Source organism: Platalea leucorodia (genome assembly GCF_965183815.1).
Source record: "Platalea leucorodia genome assembly, chromosome: 1".
Classification (NCBI taxonomy): domain Eukaryota; kingdom Metazoa; phylum Chordata; class Aves; order Pelecaniformes; family Threskiornithidae; genus Platalea; species Platalea leucorodia.
Genome location: NC_138823.1, coordinates 110,435,255 through 110,453,087, shown reverse-complemented (window position 1 = coordinate 110,453,087; position 17,833 = coordinate 110,435,255). Strand labels below are relative to the sequence as shown.

Sequence of the window (17,833 nt, the reverse complement as noted above, 5' to 3'; positions counted from 1 at the left end):
AGTTCAGTTAGTTGTACATTAGGTACAAATAAGGAAACTGAGACTTCTTCCTGTCCCCTACAACCTGGAAGAGCACTTAATAAGTTTGTATGGACTCTTCCCTTCCCTCTCTTTGCTTTTGCAGAGCTGGGTGAACAGCACAGCATCACCACCTTTCCCTCTTGTCCACATCTTGTTTGTCTGTTAAGATTTGTTCCCCTGTCCCTACAGAACATCTGCCAATCATCTAGGTAGATGTGGTTGCATGTGTACAGTTTTTTAATTTATATTATTCTGTGATTCATTTGTGTCCAACAGTGTCATTGGCAACAAGCTAAGAGGTCACGATCTGGTGTCCTGGTCCCATGTGCTTCTCTCCTTCCTTCTTTTGACTGACCTTTCTGGTTGCAAACCTTTGAAGAATGCTAATCCTGTTGTTTCTGGTCTCCTGATCTCATTTCTGGTTTAAAGGAGGTGTTTCTAACCTGTCAAGAATGCCATTACTATGGTAGCTAGACTTTTAAAGTTGCAGTTTTTTTGTAGAGCTGTTCTGAAATAGGACAAAAATTTCCAGATGATCATCCTTAGACTCTCAGTGCATGGTGGAGTTGTTATTTTTACTTGTCTTTGACATTTAGTTGTCAGTCTCATGTTGGTGATCTCCCTCCGCCGCCAAGGTCAGCAGCTAGAGTCAAGGGGTTATGATTACTTTCACGAATGAACACGGAGCTTTGTAGCCTGATGGTTGCAGACAAAAAGTTTGACATATCATACTCTTTGAACAGAATTATAAAAAGTGAATGCAAAAACATACCATGTAAAGAATTCCAACAGTGTTCTGCTGCAAAACCCTACTAATTTTGGTTTCAAAGTGAAGAGTTTCTCCTAATGATGTTTCTTTTCCTTTCTTTTTATTTAAATGAACATTGTACTGTTCCAAGAGCAGTCCATGTGGATGTGCCTGGAAGAAGTCATCGAGTCATCTCACAGGTGCAGTCATTCTGGGTGTGTAGGGTTTTGGTTCGTTTTTTTTTTTTTTTCCCCTGCAAATTACTTTGTGAACATGGGGCCATGGTAAAACAGCTTTGTGGCATCGGGTTTTTTCTTTTCTTTTTCTTTCTCCCCCTCCTCACCCTAGTGAAAGGAAAACACTTAGCCCTTCAGTTGCCTTACCTGGTAGTATAGTTGCAAGCCTTGAAGTCTCACTGAAAGCTTCTGGCTGGACTGGGCTGTAAGTGTGAAGAACATCCTCTAGTGTAAAGGTTTCCAAACTGTCGTACGAGTACCACTGATGGCACATGAGCTAGTCCAGACGGATGCAGATACCGCCTGCATTTGCACGTGTAGGGCCTGTTCATATCGGTGTAATACCAGCAAGGTTCTCCTTCTGAAAACCCTGTATTAAGTGGGTTGTTGGAGCTCAGCGATGACCAGGGTCTCGTTTCACCCTTTCCGTGCATCACCTTCAAGCTGCAGTGTGTGCAGGAGCGTTGCTGTGATGCGGGTGTGTGATCCTCTGTTTGTGGAGATGTTTGCACTGTTTTCCTTGTTCGTCTCCTTTTACCTAGTTCTGCAATTGCTCTTGTGGCACAGGCGAGTTCTTGCGTTATTGGTAGCTCTAATACTAAATATAAAAGCTGAATAAACTCAGTTCTATGGTCTAGTTTCTTTCTTTGAAGAGAAAATGAAATGTTTCAGCTAGACAGTATCTTCTTAGAAAAATATGCACTGAATGGATACTGTCTGAGAGTGCTGAGTAGCAGCCACATCTGCTTCAACCCATGAAGGCCCAGTCTTTTAGCATTGGGGACTATAGGCTATAGGTCTTTACCTGGCTGGATAGGTGCCTGTATGCCTTGGTGTATGTATCGTCCCATGACGGGACCTAATACGCACAAGCATCTTCTGCTACGGGAGCAGACATGCGTGCAGGGAGCAAGCTGCGGACAGCCAGAACAATTAATTTAACATGAATAATGAGTTCAGCTGTATTACTGCTGTCTCTGTAGACACCAGAGGGATATGGCTTTGTTCTGTTAAATAGCAGGAGCAAGGGAGCAGGAAGGACCCAAGACACCTCCTACGAGCAGGATGAGGTCAGGGAGAGCCCGAAAGCCTGAGGATAGCGCTGCTTGTCTCGGCCAGCGGTGGGGAAGTCTTGCCAAAGGCTGGGCTGTTGGGGCTTTTTTTTTTTTTTTTTTTTTTTCTCCCCCCCCTCCCTGGAGTAGATTAAAACTGTATCTAAACATAACAGAGGGGTCTTGGCGATGTTGCAAGCTTTGACTTTTTAAAAAATTTCTCCCCCCCCAAACTGTTACTTACCATGTTTTAAATTTTGCTCTGCCAGTGGGCCCTTAACAAGAGAACAGAATTTTTTTCACTAACTATTACCTGCTGAATGCTCTGGCTTTGTGACCTCTAACTGTGCCTTTATGCATGTGAATGAGGCAAATGAAGCCCAACAGAGATAGAAGCTCTGTATTTCCAATTATAATCAACAGTTTCCCAATTTCCCTGTCACTTCTGAGCCTTTGAATTTTACTCCTGTACCTAAGTCTTAATTTTTCTTTCGTACTTAATCGCTACTCATGGATGTTTTGTGTGAATTTATAAGCATTGTGTCTCTGCTAGTTCTGCTCAGTCTGGTTTGTAAGCAGGTAAGCATGAGAAGATACTTAGCAACTGAAGACAGAGCTGCAAGAGATGTAACTAAATAAGCATTTCTGCTGCATCTGACTTCAGTGCTTTGAAAGTGTTTTTAGTATTTAGATGTGGTTTTAGTTTTTAGTTTCTCCTTGCCAAGCTTAAGAGGCATGTTTGTTTCATTTCTGTTCCCTACAAATACCAAGTACTTTATTACTTTGTTCTGGGGAAATCCACTCATCCAGACTATAGACAAATTGGTTAAAGACTTTATTCAGGGAGATAAGCAAGTGAAACTTCCCTGTGTAATGCATTTCACACGAGAAATGCTCAATACTTAAAATAGAAAGAAAAATCAGCTCTTCAGCTGTAAAAATGTTTTCCACCTCATGAATTTTTATTAAGCATATTTTTTTTTCCCTGCTATACATGTTAGTAAGTCTGTGAGCCTGATCTAGTCAGCTGGTGAGTTGACTAATAATTTTAAATGAGAAAGAAAAAGCAGGAGAAAATGTTTGGTGCGGATGTCCAGTGGTCTACATCATGTTGTCCTCCTGCCCTTTCTCTGCTTGCTGTAGTCGTTGACTTGCCTTTGGCATTCGCACGAGCTAAAATATCTGCCTCCCGCTCAGACAGCCTTGTGCCAGGACTGAAACTGGAGCATATTGTTCCATCATTAAATGGGCAACGTTGAATACTTGGGAAATTAACAACAGCTGTAAGTTCTTCAGCTATTTTTATTTGTACTGTGGCTATAATTTTTCTAGTGTGTTTGTGCTAAAGTCAGAAGAGGAAAGGAAAATAGATCCCCCAAGAGGCTGACTTTTTGTTTTTAATTAAAAAAGGCCCTGCCGAACAAAAGCATCCATAAAACAAATAGTACCGAGGGCAGCCTAGCAGTTTATTCAGTGTTACATGGGCCCCTTGGTCTGGTTGCTGGTATGACTTTCTGGGGGTTTTAGTGGCACCCCAGCACACGGTGAGGTAACCGGCACCATTCATGGTCAGCCCTCTCCTTTAAAAGTCCTACTGCTAGTAGCGTGTCTTAGCCTTTTGTAAAGGTTGGTGGCAGCAAAACAATTTTCTGTTTTATTTATGTTTTACAGTCCTACCCAGAGACATAAGGCAAAATCCAAGGCAGCCACTCCATTCGGTGGTCTTTGGATGAGGCCCTAAAATCAAGCTAAGAAAGCTTAAGAGAATGATTGTAAAACAGGATTTCTTAAGTATCCTTTAACAGTCCAGTGACTTGGATTTCTTCCCAGAAGTTGCATGATCATACGTCGGGAATGATAAGGCAGAGCCCACGCTTTAAAACGAAAGGTCAGCGTGGGTCCATGAATTGGCATCTTGCCCTGGTACCAAAGGGGCTCAGGCTCCTGCTCTGCCCCTTCCCCTGCGGCACCAGGCAGCTCTGCGGGTGCAGAGGGGAGGTGGGGAGGTGATACTGGGGGAGAATGGATATCACAACATCAGCTGTTGGTGCTTTTTGGAGCACCTGGAATTAATATCCCTCACAAGGAGTTAGGATGTTGGCTTGAAGTTTGGAACGTAGTGAGAAGCAGTAGCTGGAATGGTCACTGAGGGGAAAAATAAGGCTTTTGCTTAATCTGTGGCCATTTTAATATTCTGACTAAACACTTGGTGAATGCAGGAGCAAATGAGAGGAAGCCTATCCTGAAGCATTGCCCTTTCTGAAAGTACAAGAAGATGCTCCTTAGAAGCCTTGCTGTTGAGCAACTGTAGGAACCAGATATTAGTGCATTGTTTGTTTATTTGAAAAGCAATTTAGCAAGAAGTTTTTTGTTGTGTTTTTTCCTTTAACTGAGGGGAGAGGTGGTCCAACTCTTTTGTCTTTTTATGTGACCCAACTCACAGCAAGACATCCATTCATTAGGCTGGACATAATTTTAGAAAAATGCATACCACTGTGGGAATTCATAGCCATTCCTTTAAAAATGTTGAAAATGTGTTGGTGTATTTCTGGATTTGAGTGGAAATGAATAAGGGAGGTGATTTGCTGTTCTTACTCAGTTACCTAAAACTTTAAGGGCAAAGCCAAACCTGTTCCCTCTAACACTTGTGCATGTGCTTAACTTCACTACTGTAAATAGTAACACAGGGTCCTCTTCGTATATGGAGTCCTGTTCACATATTTGAAGGACTGAGGCTTTATTTGATAGCTTATTTCTGATTTAGGAGTCTGTAAACTGGGGTAAGGATTGCTGCTGCTATAGAGAAACATAGCTTTATTGATATGAGTTGGCACCGCTGCATTTAAACTATTGGAAGTTTTCATCTTTTCATTGAAAAAGAACAGCGTCATGGCAAGTGTGAGCCAAGAGTGAGCAGTCTCTCAATGTTGAGGTGCCAGGCTCTTCCTTTCCCAAATTAGAGGCTAAGCAGACTACAAAACAAAGGGGTTTTTTTTGCCTTGCACTGTGGGAAGATGATAACAAGATTTCCGCCCTGGGCTGGCATGAGGAGCTGTAGCCAATTCATGGTGTCATGCTTCTGTGTCAGAAAGGACTCCTGGTTTGAAACTCGGTTGTAGGTGAAAAGTGGAAGCTGCTGCCTTGCTTGGAGGAGAGGTGCACCAGCCACCTGTCTGCAGTATGAAAATGACCAAGCCAGTGGAGTTGTCCCCTCACCGATACCCTTAGCAAGATGCTGTCATTCCTCCATGGTGGCCTGTCATTTAGAGTTTGTCTCTGTGATTTCTTTGGCTGCCACCCTGTTGGATTCTGACCTCTGAAGCCTGTTTGGAAAAGTGCTGGGAAGAAGCCTTGGCTGCAGCTCAGAGTTGGTGCTGTTTGTTGTAGTTAACCTCTTCTGCTGCCTGATGGTTTTGTTTCTGAGGAGCAGAAGGGAGGAGGGTGGGTGACCTGACTGAGGTCCGATGTCCTTCTGGATAATCCACATCCTGAAAACTACATCTGTGGTGTCACAGGAGATGACTTGGCATGATTGTGGTTTGGTTCTTCACCTCTTACCTGTTAACTCCAGCTAGTGTGCACCCTGGTGAAAGAAGAATTATCCCCAGATTTTATTCTGCTTCTCATCTTGCCGGTTGTCTTGGACACATCATTCTCTTGCTCACTTCTCTGCCCTGCTGCTCCTGTTCTGTTTCTTTCTCCCATCCGTGAGTTTACGTTTGTGGCTACAGTGTAAAGGATCTTTTGCCTGCACAGAAGTGCCCTGGAAAAATGTAGGAACTGTGATGCTGCTTTAGTGCCTTCATTCTGCAGTGCTGTTTCCCCTCTGGGACAAACCCTGTAGCGCTTGGAAGAGCAGCTGGCAGGCCTGTGAAGAGGGGGAGCAAGCCAAGCCATGTCCTGTGGAAACAGAAGCAATGCCCTTGATACCTCTGGAGTTGCCCGCTGCTTGCACGGGGATTGAATTTTCTCTGAAAGTTCGATTTACGCAACGTTGTCAATGCTGACCAAATACGCGACTGTGTCTGTGCTCAAGTCTGAGCTATTGGTGCTGTTTCCATGTGTTAATGTGGGCAGGCACTATTAAAATCCTCAGCACTTTCAGTCTAGTTGAATAATTTTCTAGCTTCTAGGTTTATAAATTAAACATTTATGGCCATATCTCATGCTATTATCCATCCATAGCAGTACCTCCAGGCAGGGATCTTGAGCTTTTTTGGAGTGTAGACCACATGTTAATGGAGAGCGAATGTTTCATTTATACCTCATCTCACTCTTGCAGTTCTCAGTTGCAGAACGTCCCTGAGGTAACCTCAGATGTTCCTTGTGAGGAAATAGCCTTAGTAAAGAGATTTTTGATGTCTGTGTAGTCTGTGTCAAAGGGAAGAGCAGAGTTCATTGCAGCATCCCAGCTTTTTTTTTGTGTCTTGTCAAGTAACTTCCCTGCACACGAATATGATCTATCATCTGCAAGCAGGAGAACATAACATCAGATGAACCACAGCCCACGAGACTGGTGATTGGTAATTAGAGGTCCAACAGTGATAACTAGGAAACTGGCATTTTAACTGTTATTAAAGGAAGCTGAAAGCTTGATGGGGTCCCAAGAAAATCCGCGTATATATGGACGGATATTTAAGCCAGGAGCATGCACTGATTGAACAAGAGAGGAGACAAGTAAAAAGCTACCCACATCCAGCATGTCCTTCATCAAGGTGTGAAGTGGGTGGTTTAAGGGGTGAAAAGCAGTATGAGCCAAGACATGGCTTCTATACCAAGAGATTGTTTGAATTTGACTGGTTATGTGTATCCAGTATCTCTATCTAGACAGTCATCTTTGGAACCTGCAGTAGATCTTTTTTTTTTTTTTTTTTCTTTTTTCTTTTCTCCTTCCAGGAAGCTATTTTGAACGTGGAAAAACTCAGGTGATCACTCGAACGAACAAAATGATCCTTTTAGCAAAATGTCAAATGCTGGATATGCTTTTGATTTAAATGAAGAGATTTGTCAAGACTCCTAGTGGATTATGTTGAAATTTGACAAGCTGGAACATTGGAGATTATTGTTCAGGCACATTCAGGCTCCTCATAGAAGAAAAGCAAATGTTTGTTATGGTCTTATGTAGGAAGTTACTTCATTTGGAAAAATGCTTTGCCATTAGTAGGCATCATTACTTGCCAGAAAGGGTTGACTATTTATTTGCTATTCTAGTCCTTTCATGGGAAATACTCCAAAGACAAATGCTTAGTATTTCTTCCTGCTCAAACAAGTAGGTAGTTGTGAGGTACAGCTGTTGATTTGTCTCACTGGAATTTAATAATCATATGCTATCACTATGGCAGTGTATTGGACTGTCTGAGTAGAAGTCAGTTTAGGTTCTTAGTTTAATTTAAAAGGCATTGATGTTTCAGTCTGCTTGGTGAGTGTCTGCCCAAAAGCCACAACAGAGCATCCCCCTGAAACTTTGAATTGACTTGTTAAGCAAATGTAAATTCCACTCAGTCAGGCTCTTCTGCTGTTACTCTGTTTGAGGAGAGTTTTGGCCCAAGACAGACATGTGTTTTCTGCCAATTGGTAGGAACTTTAATAGACTGCAAGAATAGAAAAACCTGATTATTAGCCTGGATGAACCCAAACCCATAAACTCCTCCCAGTGTTCCAGGAACTGAATCCCAAAGCAAACGGTTTTCTGGACTGCAACATGGAGATGATCGTATTTCAGCATTCTAATATTCACACTAGTGCAGCCCTGCTCAATGAGCTAGCCTTGCAGACTGGACCGTGTTCACCTTTGCTGTGTTTCAGTGTTTACTTCAAGGTAGTTAGTCTAATGTAGCTGGACCAAATGAACTAAAGTTTCCTTTAGAACTGTTTCTCCAGTACCAGTTTGGTCATTAAACCAGACTGGACCTGTATCATAAATTATACATCTGTGCTTTTCCCTTGAGAGATTGAGATGCCTTGTGAGGATGTGAACGACACAGTAATGATGGCTGTTAATGGAAGTATCATCTGTAGGTAAGCATCTGACAGCAGGGCTTACAATTCACTGTTAAGCAGGTGGGAGTTGACCAAGAACAAAGCTTCCCCCAGCAGAGTGAAGTAAATGCTTCTCAAAGAAGTATCTGGATTCTGGCTTGCCGGGGTTTTTTAGAAACTGGTTTTCAAATATCAGAATGTTTCCAAGGTAACCTCTTTAATCTCCACTATATTCAGATGCTCACTTGTTTAATACACACATGATGTGTGTAATCTGATTTAAAATGAGCAGATGCTCCTAACAACAATCTTAACGCTAACTATGATGGGTTTCTAGAATAAGCTCTTGAAGGTGAGGACTTGCCTTGGCCTTGCATACCTTACAGGGGAACAGCACTTGGATAATATTTCATGATTATTGATTTCTTTTGTTCCCTGCACTGGGTGTGTGATTGGTCATGGACTCTGCATCGTGTTTCTTGAGACTGAGGAGTCGCTGCCTTCAGTGTTACAGATGTTTTCAGGACTTCAAAGCACAAAGGATTTTGGTCCAGTATTTGCAGTTTTGGAATAAATAGCTTGGGAAACTGACAAAGGAAAAGTTGTCGTTGAATAAACAAATATTTTGCTTTCCAATGACTCCTTATAAGAAGGATCTGAGGAAGGTGTGCATCACTGGATTAAATGTCAAGAATGAAAAATAAGGGTAGTAGGGAGGGGAGCAAGAGTTGCTGTGATTATGCAGCTGCGCTCTGTCCTGCCAGCTCTCTTGCCCGCTCTCTGTGGAACAAATGAGCGCGTGGGGGATGCATAACATCAGCAGAACAAAGCCCGGGAACTCCCAAAGCAACTGCCCTGAGCCCTGGTGACCGTCAAAGAAATCTCTCCTCCTGCAGCCTTTGATGGGCTGTCATAGCTTAACTAACCAGCATCTGTAGCACAATGCTGTTGCTGCCTCGGTCTTGTCAGCGCTGCAAATGACTGGGAAAATTGAATTCTGAATCCATCTTCCTTTGCTTAGTCTTTCTTTGCTTTGGTTTTATTATTATGGGAGATGAAAGACGGCCCCTGAGGATTTAAGTACTAGGTAATTTAAAGGCTGTTTTCATTCTTGGGATGGTGAAGCGGCAGAATGAAATGTACATAGGAAATGGGCAAATTTGCCAGTTCAGCATGAACTGAAGGGAATGAATGCTGGCATGGCTTTAGAAAAAAATAGGGGAACCCCAAATCTAGACTTTGCTCTTAAGAGTACTCTAGATAGTAAGTGCCTACCTAGGGTTAGGGCTGGAGATGAACCAAGCTTCCAGTTTTTAGTCAAAGGAAAGCAAGTTTGATATCTATGTCTTGATGATGACACTGAAAGTGTTACCTAGGTTCATTAGAGGATTAAAAGTCATTGTATAACCAAATCCTTTTAGCTGTAAAAACTAGCATTTGTTCTGTTTTTAAAGAGACTGAGGGTGGAACTAGTGAGTATCCTCGCTCTTGGCATGGTCTTCCTTTCAATTCCTGACAAATGATCCCTTCCCCCCCCACACTCTACTTTATGGGTTGTTTTATAAGGTGACTTATGACTTATTCTGTAGTTAAAGAATGCAAATAATAACCTTGCTTGTATTTCTCATGCACACATAAAAGGAAACAGAATAATTGCAGAAGCTAAATTCAATTTTGGAGCTGTGGAACCTGCCCAATACCATTTGGAATAGATCAACCGCTTCTAGTGGAGTTGGGAAAATGTTACATCTGTTTCCTTCCAGTTGGAACAAAAAAGGCTCCAGCTACCCCCTTGAAGCTGCAGAAACTCTGGTGGAATGTGGAATCTTTTTTTGCTTTTCTTGGGGGAAAATGCTTTCAATATGTGGCATGCCTCATGCTTTCTTGCGGATCTGCCATTAGAACTTTCAGTGTAAGGTCAGTTCCACCGGGAAGGTTTAAACCCCCCCCAGCTTTTATGTTTGTACAAATGTTGCCAAGTTCATGGGTGTAGAAATAAGAATGTAAAGCAAGTCCTAACCTTCTCTGGTGTTGAGGATCTCTTGGCACTTTCTTAAGCATCTGACTTGACATACTGACATAGATCCAAGTTGGATATTTCACATAACAACAATAACTATCATAACTACGGTTTCCCAAACGTTTTGCAGATGGAATAGAGTTGTTCCATCCACAGCAGTCAATTGTTGTCATTAATGCCTCGTCTTAGCGCTCACGTATGCCGCGAGCTGTTTAGTAGGCGCGACTGCTGCGCGGGTGAGAACCGAGTGAGGGGATGTATGCGGGTGAGGTTTTAGACAGGCCATTCGTGATACCAAACCGGTTTAGGCCCCGCAGCGCCGATGGGAAGCGGAGGGTGTAGCTGTGGGAAGCGGAGGGCGTAGCTACGGGAAGCGGAGGGCGTAGCTCCGTGCGGCCGGCGCGGCGGCGGCGGGCGGGCGCTGTCCGCGGTGCTGAGGGCGCCCCGAGCCGGCGGGGCCGGGGCGGGGCGGGAGGGACGCCAGGCCCCCATCTTGCCTCTTGTGGGCTCCGAAAAATGAGGGTCTCTTTCTTTTCCTTTTTTTCCCCTCCCATTTCCCTACCCACCCCCGCCCTGGGAGACTGATGGAAGGATTATATTAAATTGAAATCGTATCGTTCTAGGACTGAAGTGCATTTGCAATTTGCTGCACGATGGCCAAAAAAAAAAAATAAAAATAAACGAGTCAGGCTCCTGAAACGAAATTGCATGGAAGGGATATTTGTATTTCTTTTGTGGGAAAGGTTAATCGATCTAAATGGAAAGTAATGCTTTGTGATGGGGAGGCTATCCAATGCTAAACCCCTGTTAATGCTAAATAAAAATATGATGATTAATGTATGTGCTCAGAGCACCAGAAGAACTAATAAGAATTAGCTGCTTGTGCTGAAATTTTTTACTGTTGCAAAACACAGACTGATTCATTCAAGATGGGAAAGTTGCTTCTTTTAAGAATGGGAACTAAGAATATGGGAAATATGCCCTCTTTCTTAGAGAACAGTCAGAAAGACTGGCCAGAAACAGCTCTTTCTGAAATACATGAAAATTATTCTTTATATTACGAGTTATATGACTTTGTAGTCTTGGTCTTGATGAAACAACTGTATATCTGGAATAGTATTTGTTCTGTTTACTGTTACATGGGAGGGAAAGCTTGGTAAAGGATCAGCATCCTATTATACAAGAGTTTCCTGCTGTTCCCTCATTACCTTAGAAAATAAAAGTACCTTAACATAATTCATAACTCTTTACTAAGAGTTGCTTCTGTCTTTTGTAACAAGAGTATTTGTTGAAATCACTGGTAACATGGCTTGCGAGCTCCGTTTCTTAGAATAGTTTGGAGATGGGCTACTTTTACCCTCTGCTGTTAGCATCACCAGGCAAGAAGTAAGGATGAATTTTGATGGATTCAGGCAAGGCTAAAGCAAAATGTATTTTCTGTAGTAAATTGTTTTCACCCTTAGGCTGCACTTTTCAGTTTCAGTGTATGTTGTCTCTTAACTCTAATGGATGATATTTTGCCCTTTTCTTGGCTATGGAAGAGTGGTATGCTCATATTCTTGTCTCTGCAAATCCAATCTTTCAAACTTGCAGCATGCAAAAGCCCTTCCGATTTCAGCGCACCGTATCTAATGAGCAGCTTGTACCATAATGCTTTCAGCTCTTGTCTAGGCACTGAAATGGATAGTGTTCTGAAAACTGATACAATTTTAAAGGTCAGATCCTATAAAACATTGTGATTCCTAGCCAATAATGTGCCTTCTGGAACTGATTATTTAGTCTGGAGTTGCACTGTAGACTGCCCCATCCTTTTGTCTGGGCTCCATCGAGTACTTGCCAGGTGCAGCGACTAATAAAACTGGAAAAGATCTGTATGGCGGAGTTTTGCAAGAGGCCTTCTGTAACAGAGGCAGCAGGCATAGCCAGTTGTTTCTCAGATGCTGTGGAGCCATATGGTCAGAAAGGTGTTGTCCTTCCCGTTTCCTCAATGGCTAGTTTGATGTAGCTGTGTGGAAGACAGGGTTCTGGGTGTATGTTGAAATAGGATTGTGTGAAGCTCAGAAATGATGAGGCCTTGTTCCATGTCTTAGATGCTTTTAACTCTTCTTCCTGTGCATCTGTGAATTAATCCTAGCAGAGCCTCAGAGGCTGTAGCCACAGGAATGACATTTGGATCAACTTGCACCCTACTAACATGTAGCATATAGCCAGCTGAAGGGGAGATGACAGCCACTAAGTGGGTCATCCCAGCATACTAGGAGCCATTTCTGTCACATCAGTATGGCAGGTCACTCAGTTAAATTCCTGCTTTTTTTCCCTTCTGAATGTACCTATTTGGATCCTTATAACTGTAATACATAATGGAAATTGTGTGTAGCATCTAGCTTTTTGTCTGGTTAAAAAGAAAGAGCCACACCCTCGGTTGCTGATAACAGGTAGGGTTTCATTGACTTTGTGATCGATAGCAGACCTGTGCCTCCTACAGAATTTGGCTTTGAGCAGATGTCACAAACTCGCTCTGAATGTCCCTTCAGCATACAGATAGCAATTGTCCTCCCCCTGCCCTCCGCAAACACGTCTGTCCACAGCAGGCTGCTTTTTTCATTGGTACCAGTAACAAAAACGGACTGTACTCGTATTGGAAAGTATTTGCTATCTGCAGATGGGGCTGTAATTGTTTTTACTTCTTTATTGTTATTTTCCAAACCTCCAATAAAAGCGCTGGGTGTGAATCTACTGCTCCCTTGATTGCAAAGAGTAATTAATTGATCAGATCTGTTTTCTTTTTACTGTCCTGTGGACTGAAAGATAATGATGTCCAATGTGGAGGATATTCCTGCTAGAGATAGTATTTCTGCAAATCCTGCAAAGCATAACTAATGATCCGTAGAGTACCATCCGACATTCAGTGAGCAGGCTGCCGGCTCTGTCTTCCCCCACACCATGTGCATACATATGTACTCGCGTTCTGTATTTTATGGTGTGATCAAAACCAGTCTTTGGTTAATGTTTTAGTAACTTCTCTTTCTCATTGTTCTTCCTAGCAGCAGTAACATTTGCAGTTTCAATCTGTGGCAGGAAGCACGTTTCCTTTCTTAAAGAAAACCTGAATGAATTTAGAGGCCACAGAAAAGGACGGCTTGCAGTTTGCGTTGCTGCAGTCTGTCAAAGAAAACAGGCTACAAGACAGATGCTGATTTATTTAAAAACAAACAAACAAAAAACCAAGTCTTGTGGTTTGGTTTTTTTTTTTTCCCTCTTTCCAAATATGCAATCTTAAGGAATGTATTCAAGCATCTGGCTAATTCACATACCATTAATTCTCTAACGATTACATATGCATACCCAATTAGACCTGCATCATTTATTTAAAATATGAATGTACTCTTGTATTTATATTTTATAGCTGTGCCAAACTGTTTAAAGGACATAGAAGGAGGAATTTTATAGGCAAAATGTGCAGAGTCCTTCTCCTAGAAAAGTTGAAAACATCAGCAGGGCCGTACCTTAGCTTAGTTTAAAAACCATAAACACACTTTTTTTGCTTTTAGTGAACGGGTAAATGGCTTTTTAAAGACATGAACAAATGCTTGTTAGTAACTCTGAGATACAGCCCGTCTCTGTACAGGAGCTAGCGGAGCGGGCACGAACCCTGATGTCTGAGGTCCTTTTGTATTGCAGTAATATGAGTAATCTTCCTTTTGTGCTGTTTTGCGGACTGCAGCCAGTTGCCGCCAGCTGCGGTTTCTTGAGGGTTTAATAGTGTCAAACAAGTAGAAGGACATCATCCTCCAAAGGCTCTGTGAGGATGAGAGCTTGATGTTGACAGCGTACGTCCCCTCTCATGCTCGTATGGCTCTCCACCAGCTTAACTGAGAGGCCGGTACCACTCAGAAGAATAATTTGGATCTTGGCAAGAGACAGATGATCATAGCCTGCTTCAGAGGATGTGTGTGGTATGGGGAAAAACTAATCTGTGCCCTGACTACCCCGTTCATCTCTCTGGTACCTGAGTGCTAAAGAGGCTCGTATCCTTAGAGGTAATGACATTCTCATCTTATTCTTGGCAGTGAATTCCTGTAAGGTCTGCTAACCAGCAGTAGAGATGGTGGTTAGTAGCCGCCCGCTTTATGTCGGGGGTTACTGGCGTAAAGTTGCCATGGAGATCGGTAGGAGTTTTAATCGAGCAGGGACCGCAGCGGTTTGCCCTGCGTGCGTAAATCTGTCTGACATGTCATCTGTATCGGATTCGGCTGTGCTGCTCACATTTGAGGTCCACTTGCTTGTTTGCCCAATCCCAGTGTAGGAGAGCTGAACAACTGCCATGCGGTATTTATAGCGCTGTGATATTAAAACAAGGCAGAATCAGGATTGGTACCTGCTCTTCCAGGGCCCATATAAAAGCAAAGTCTGAAGGCACTGAAGGATTTTTAGTGCAGGTATCTAAGCCCTGTAAGCTGGAAGGAGCTGTTACTTGCAAAACTTTCCCAGGCTGGAGCCTTTCTTCTGACAGCACTAAGCATATTGGCTGTCTGAAACAGAAAATTGTTAAGAGGCAGAAACAGAAATCTTACAGCTTGGGAGATGTGGGAAGGAGGAATCTTCCCAACTCATTTTAGAACTTGTAAAGTGGATTAAAATACGGGGAGGAGGGCAAGCGGAATGAGTGCTGAATATAAATGTCCCCTTTACACTTGTAAAGGGTGGGCAGGCGCCACGTGCTCAGAAACATTGCTGGGAAAACATCAATTAAAATGCTCGAGACTGACGAAGGCTTTAAGGCTGTTGAGGTAAGTGGTGACTCATATTGGTTGAGAAGCAGGAAGGAAAAACTTTTAACAGCATACACCCCAAGCTGGACTCTGCAATGAGGCTTCCCAAGGGGTTGACCTGCAGGTGCTGGGATTTTAGCCAGGGCCTGCTGATCTGCAGCCTTCAAAGGTGAAGAGCCAGAGTATTTTTCACTGACTCGGCAGCAGACCTGCTGGGTTTACAGTGCGTATATGTTTGCAGGGTGTTACAGAGAGAAACTTGACATATTTCTAATTTTAGCATAAGAGGAAAGAGCCAGCTGATGAAAATATTTGGAAGGAAGGGTTAAGAAGTTGGAAGCTTTGAAGGAGAGGGGGGGGAAAAAAAGGGGAACAGCCAAATGTGGAGATGGATCTTTGAACACCGCTTGCTCCAGCAGCAGCTATGGAGCCCTCCTGCATATACTGGTTGCACCGTGGCATCGATTTGAGAGGGGAATGAGGCTTCAGCTGTGTTTATCCCGAAGAAAAAGCTCCGGTCCTTTCAACAGAAGCTAAAGCTTGTGCATCTTGGAGACTGGTGTGAGCCTCTTGTACTAGTGGAAAGGCCTGATCGCACGGATCTTCTCCTCCTCCATCTCTCCCCATCTTCTGTACCGCTCTTAACAATTTAATCCATAGCAGTTTGTCTTCATGGGCTGTAATTGATCTGTCTGTGATTTAGCACATCAGATGCTCATTAAAGAGCTTGCAGCCTTTCTTATTCATGAGGAGTGAGAGTCGGGGATCTAAAAACACTTTGTCTTTGTCTTAACTGGATTCATTTAGTATTCTGGGATTCGGGGAGGCTAATAAACTTATACGAGCTATTATTTAAAGGTGAGCTGCCAAGTGAACATGAAGGATGATCCAAGCACCACCGGTGTGCCGAGCGCTCTCTGACATTGGGTGTCAGGCGTGAGCAGCAGACAGAATTGTTGCTAAAACCCCATCAAGATATTCCTTGCTGCTCTGCGGAGGGTGTCCCACAACACCCTGGCTGTGTGTGATCGGATAATGCAGCTTGTGGTGGAGCTCCGGGAGGTACATCTGCGATGAAGATGGCATTTTATGCTAGCGATGTCAGCGGGATATGCAGAAATATTTTGTGCGTTGTATATAGAGTTTGGGCTTGACATCTGGTTTTCTTTTTTAAGCGCCGCTATTGTTCTGAGCTGCCGTCTGTACTCTGGCAGTGCCCGTAACGATGTGCGCTTCCCACGTTGCCTGCACACACATGCTGAGAAAATGCCTGTCGCCGTCCTTTAACAAGGATCCGCTGGCAATCTGCAAAAGAGAACAATACCCCTGGGCTGCAGAAAGCAGTTTCCTTTCCCCGGTGCTTTAATGAACACTTGAGATATTTCCAAGCTGTAGGAAGAGGAGATGGGATGGATGGGTTCTCCATTCTGCTCCTTTCTGAGCCTGGCTCTGTATGCCAGAGACTTCCAGAAAGGTGAATAATTCCCTGCAATTATTGAATTTACTGTGTAGTCGTATGCATAGTGCCATCAGACTGGTTATGCCTTGGAGGTCTCTTAAGAGCCCATCCGTGGTTATAGGCACTTAAGTTCTCTGTGGCCTTTTAAGACAGCAGTTCTGCCAGGGCACACGTGCAGCTGGATCCTCCGCCTGCACTGAACGTACTGACTTTGTTCGTGAATCGGGGGAAGCTACGGGGCCCCACAGACAAAGCCCTGCGTGAGGGGTCTGAACCCTGGTAGGGCACGCTGCCATTCACATGAACTGACTTCCCGCTTGCTGTGTGTATCGGAATTGGGAAATCTTTGGGAATATAAACCTTTCCTAATTGCTCAAAGTCACAGTATTTATAAATACTCTATGCTTGTATTTATAACTGTACATTGTCCTATGTAAATATTAATACTCTGGTTTTTTTCTTTGTAGTGTACGGAGGCCAAAAAGCATTGCTGGTACTTTGAAGGATTATATCCTACATATTATATGTAAGTAGTCATCTCTCTCCTTTTTGCGTTTTCTCGTGCGCAAGACAGAATTAGATTCTGTAGGCTCTTAGAGTGTTGTTCTTTCACTAATTATACTTTTTCCATAACTTTTCTGAGACTTTTTCTAATCTAAAAATGAAGATGCAATAAACTTTCCTTTCCTGCCTTTCCTGTGTCCCATCTCTTTCCCTTTCTCCTTATTAAAAAAAGTCTACAGACTCGTTTCACCACCTAATCCAGGGAACCTTTCCAATTGAAAACAAAATGCAAGATCTTAAACAGCTCATGTTTCCTTTCAGCTTTCTGAAATAAGAGTAGAGCCATGTAAGGACAGTTCTCCTTTTGTTTTGAACAAGGGCAGGTAATCAGGCAGAATACCAAGAATGCTTTGAAAGTAAGTTTGTCCCTGTGCTAATACTGTTGTTTAATTTAGGGAGTTGGGATGATTTGTTATCCGTGGCATAACTGTCCTTTTGATGAGTGGCATCTACATTCACATCAGGCTTGGGTGTGAACAAATGTCAGTGACCTGTAGGTGCATGATTGAGGATCTCTCTGAATTGCAGTTCTCTGTTTTAAATTGCCCACAGCAACAACAAAAAGGCGGAAGAAATGCGTGGGTGGGAGGTATCTTCCCTGTGGATTTAGGGGCAGAAAGAAGATAAATGTACTAAACTTTGTCCCTGTGTTGTATAACTTTGGAATTGCAAACACCTGTAAACATAAGTTTAAAAAAAAAAAATGGGGTGGAGGAGTAGGTAGCAGCATTAGGTCATCTGTTCCCTGAAACTCTTCCTTGCTGAAGGATAGGAAATTACTGTAATCCTTACATGACCCGAGAACTTTCCTCCCCTTTCTTCTCCACCTCCATTTCATCTGCCAGAAACAGGAGAGAAATGCTAGAGACAAAAAGCAGCCAGGAAGCCAGGCAAGAAACAAAGCTCACTGAAAGAATGAAACATGGTATGGTTTAATCGTCTGTGATCGTGAATATTAACTGCTTAGGAAGTGTTTGTGCCT

At 43.1% G+C, this 17,833-nt stretch overlaps 1 protein-coding gene across 1 annotated transcript in view; it reads left to right on the top strand.

Moving 5' to 3' along the window:
- VOPP1 (VOPP1 WW domain binding protein) overlaps window positions 1–17,833 on the top strand; it is a 65,062-nt gene that overhangs the window by 26,525 nt on the left and 20,704 nt on the right. The window contains exon 2 of the mRNA XM_082337790.1: window positions 16,755–16,813. Coding sequence (XP_082193916.1) covers window positions 16,755–16,813 — 59 coding nt within the window. The remainder of the gene's footprint in view (window positions 1–16,754; window positions 16,814–17,833) is intronic.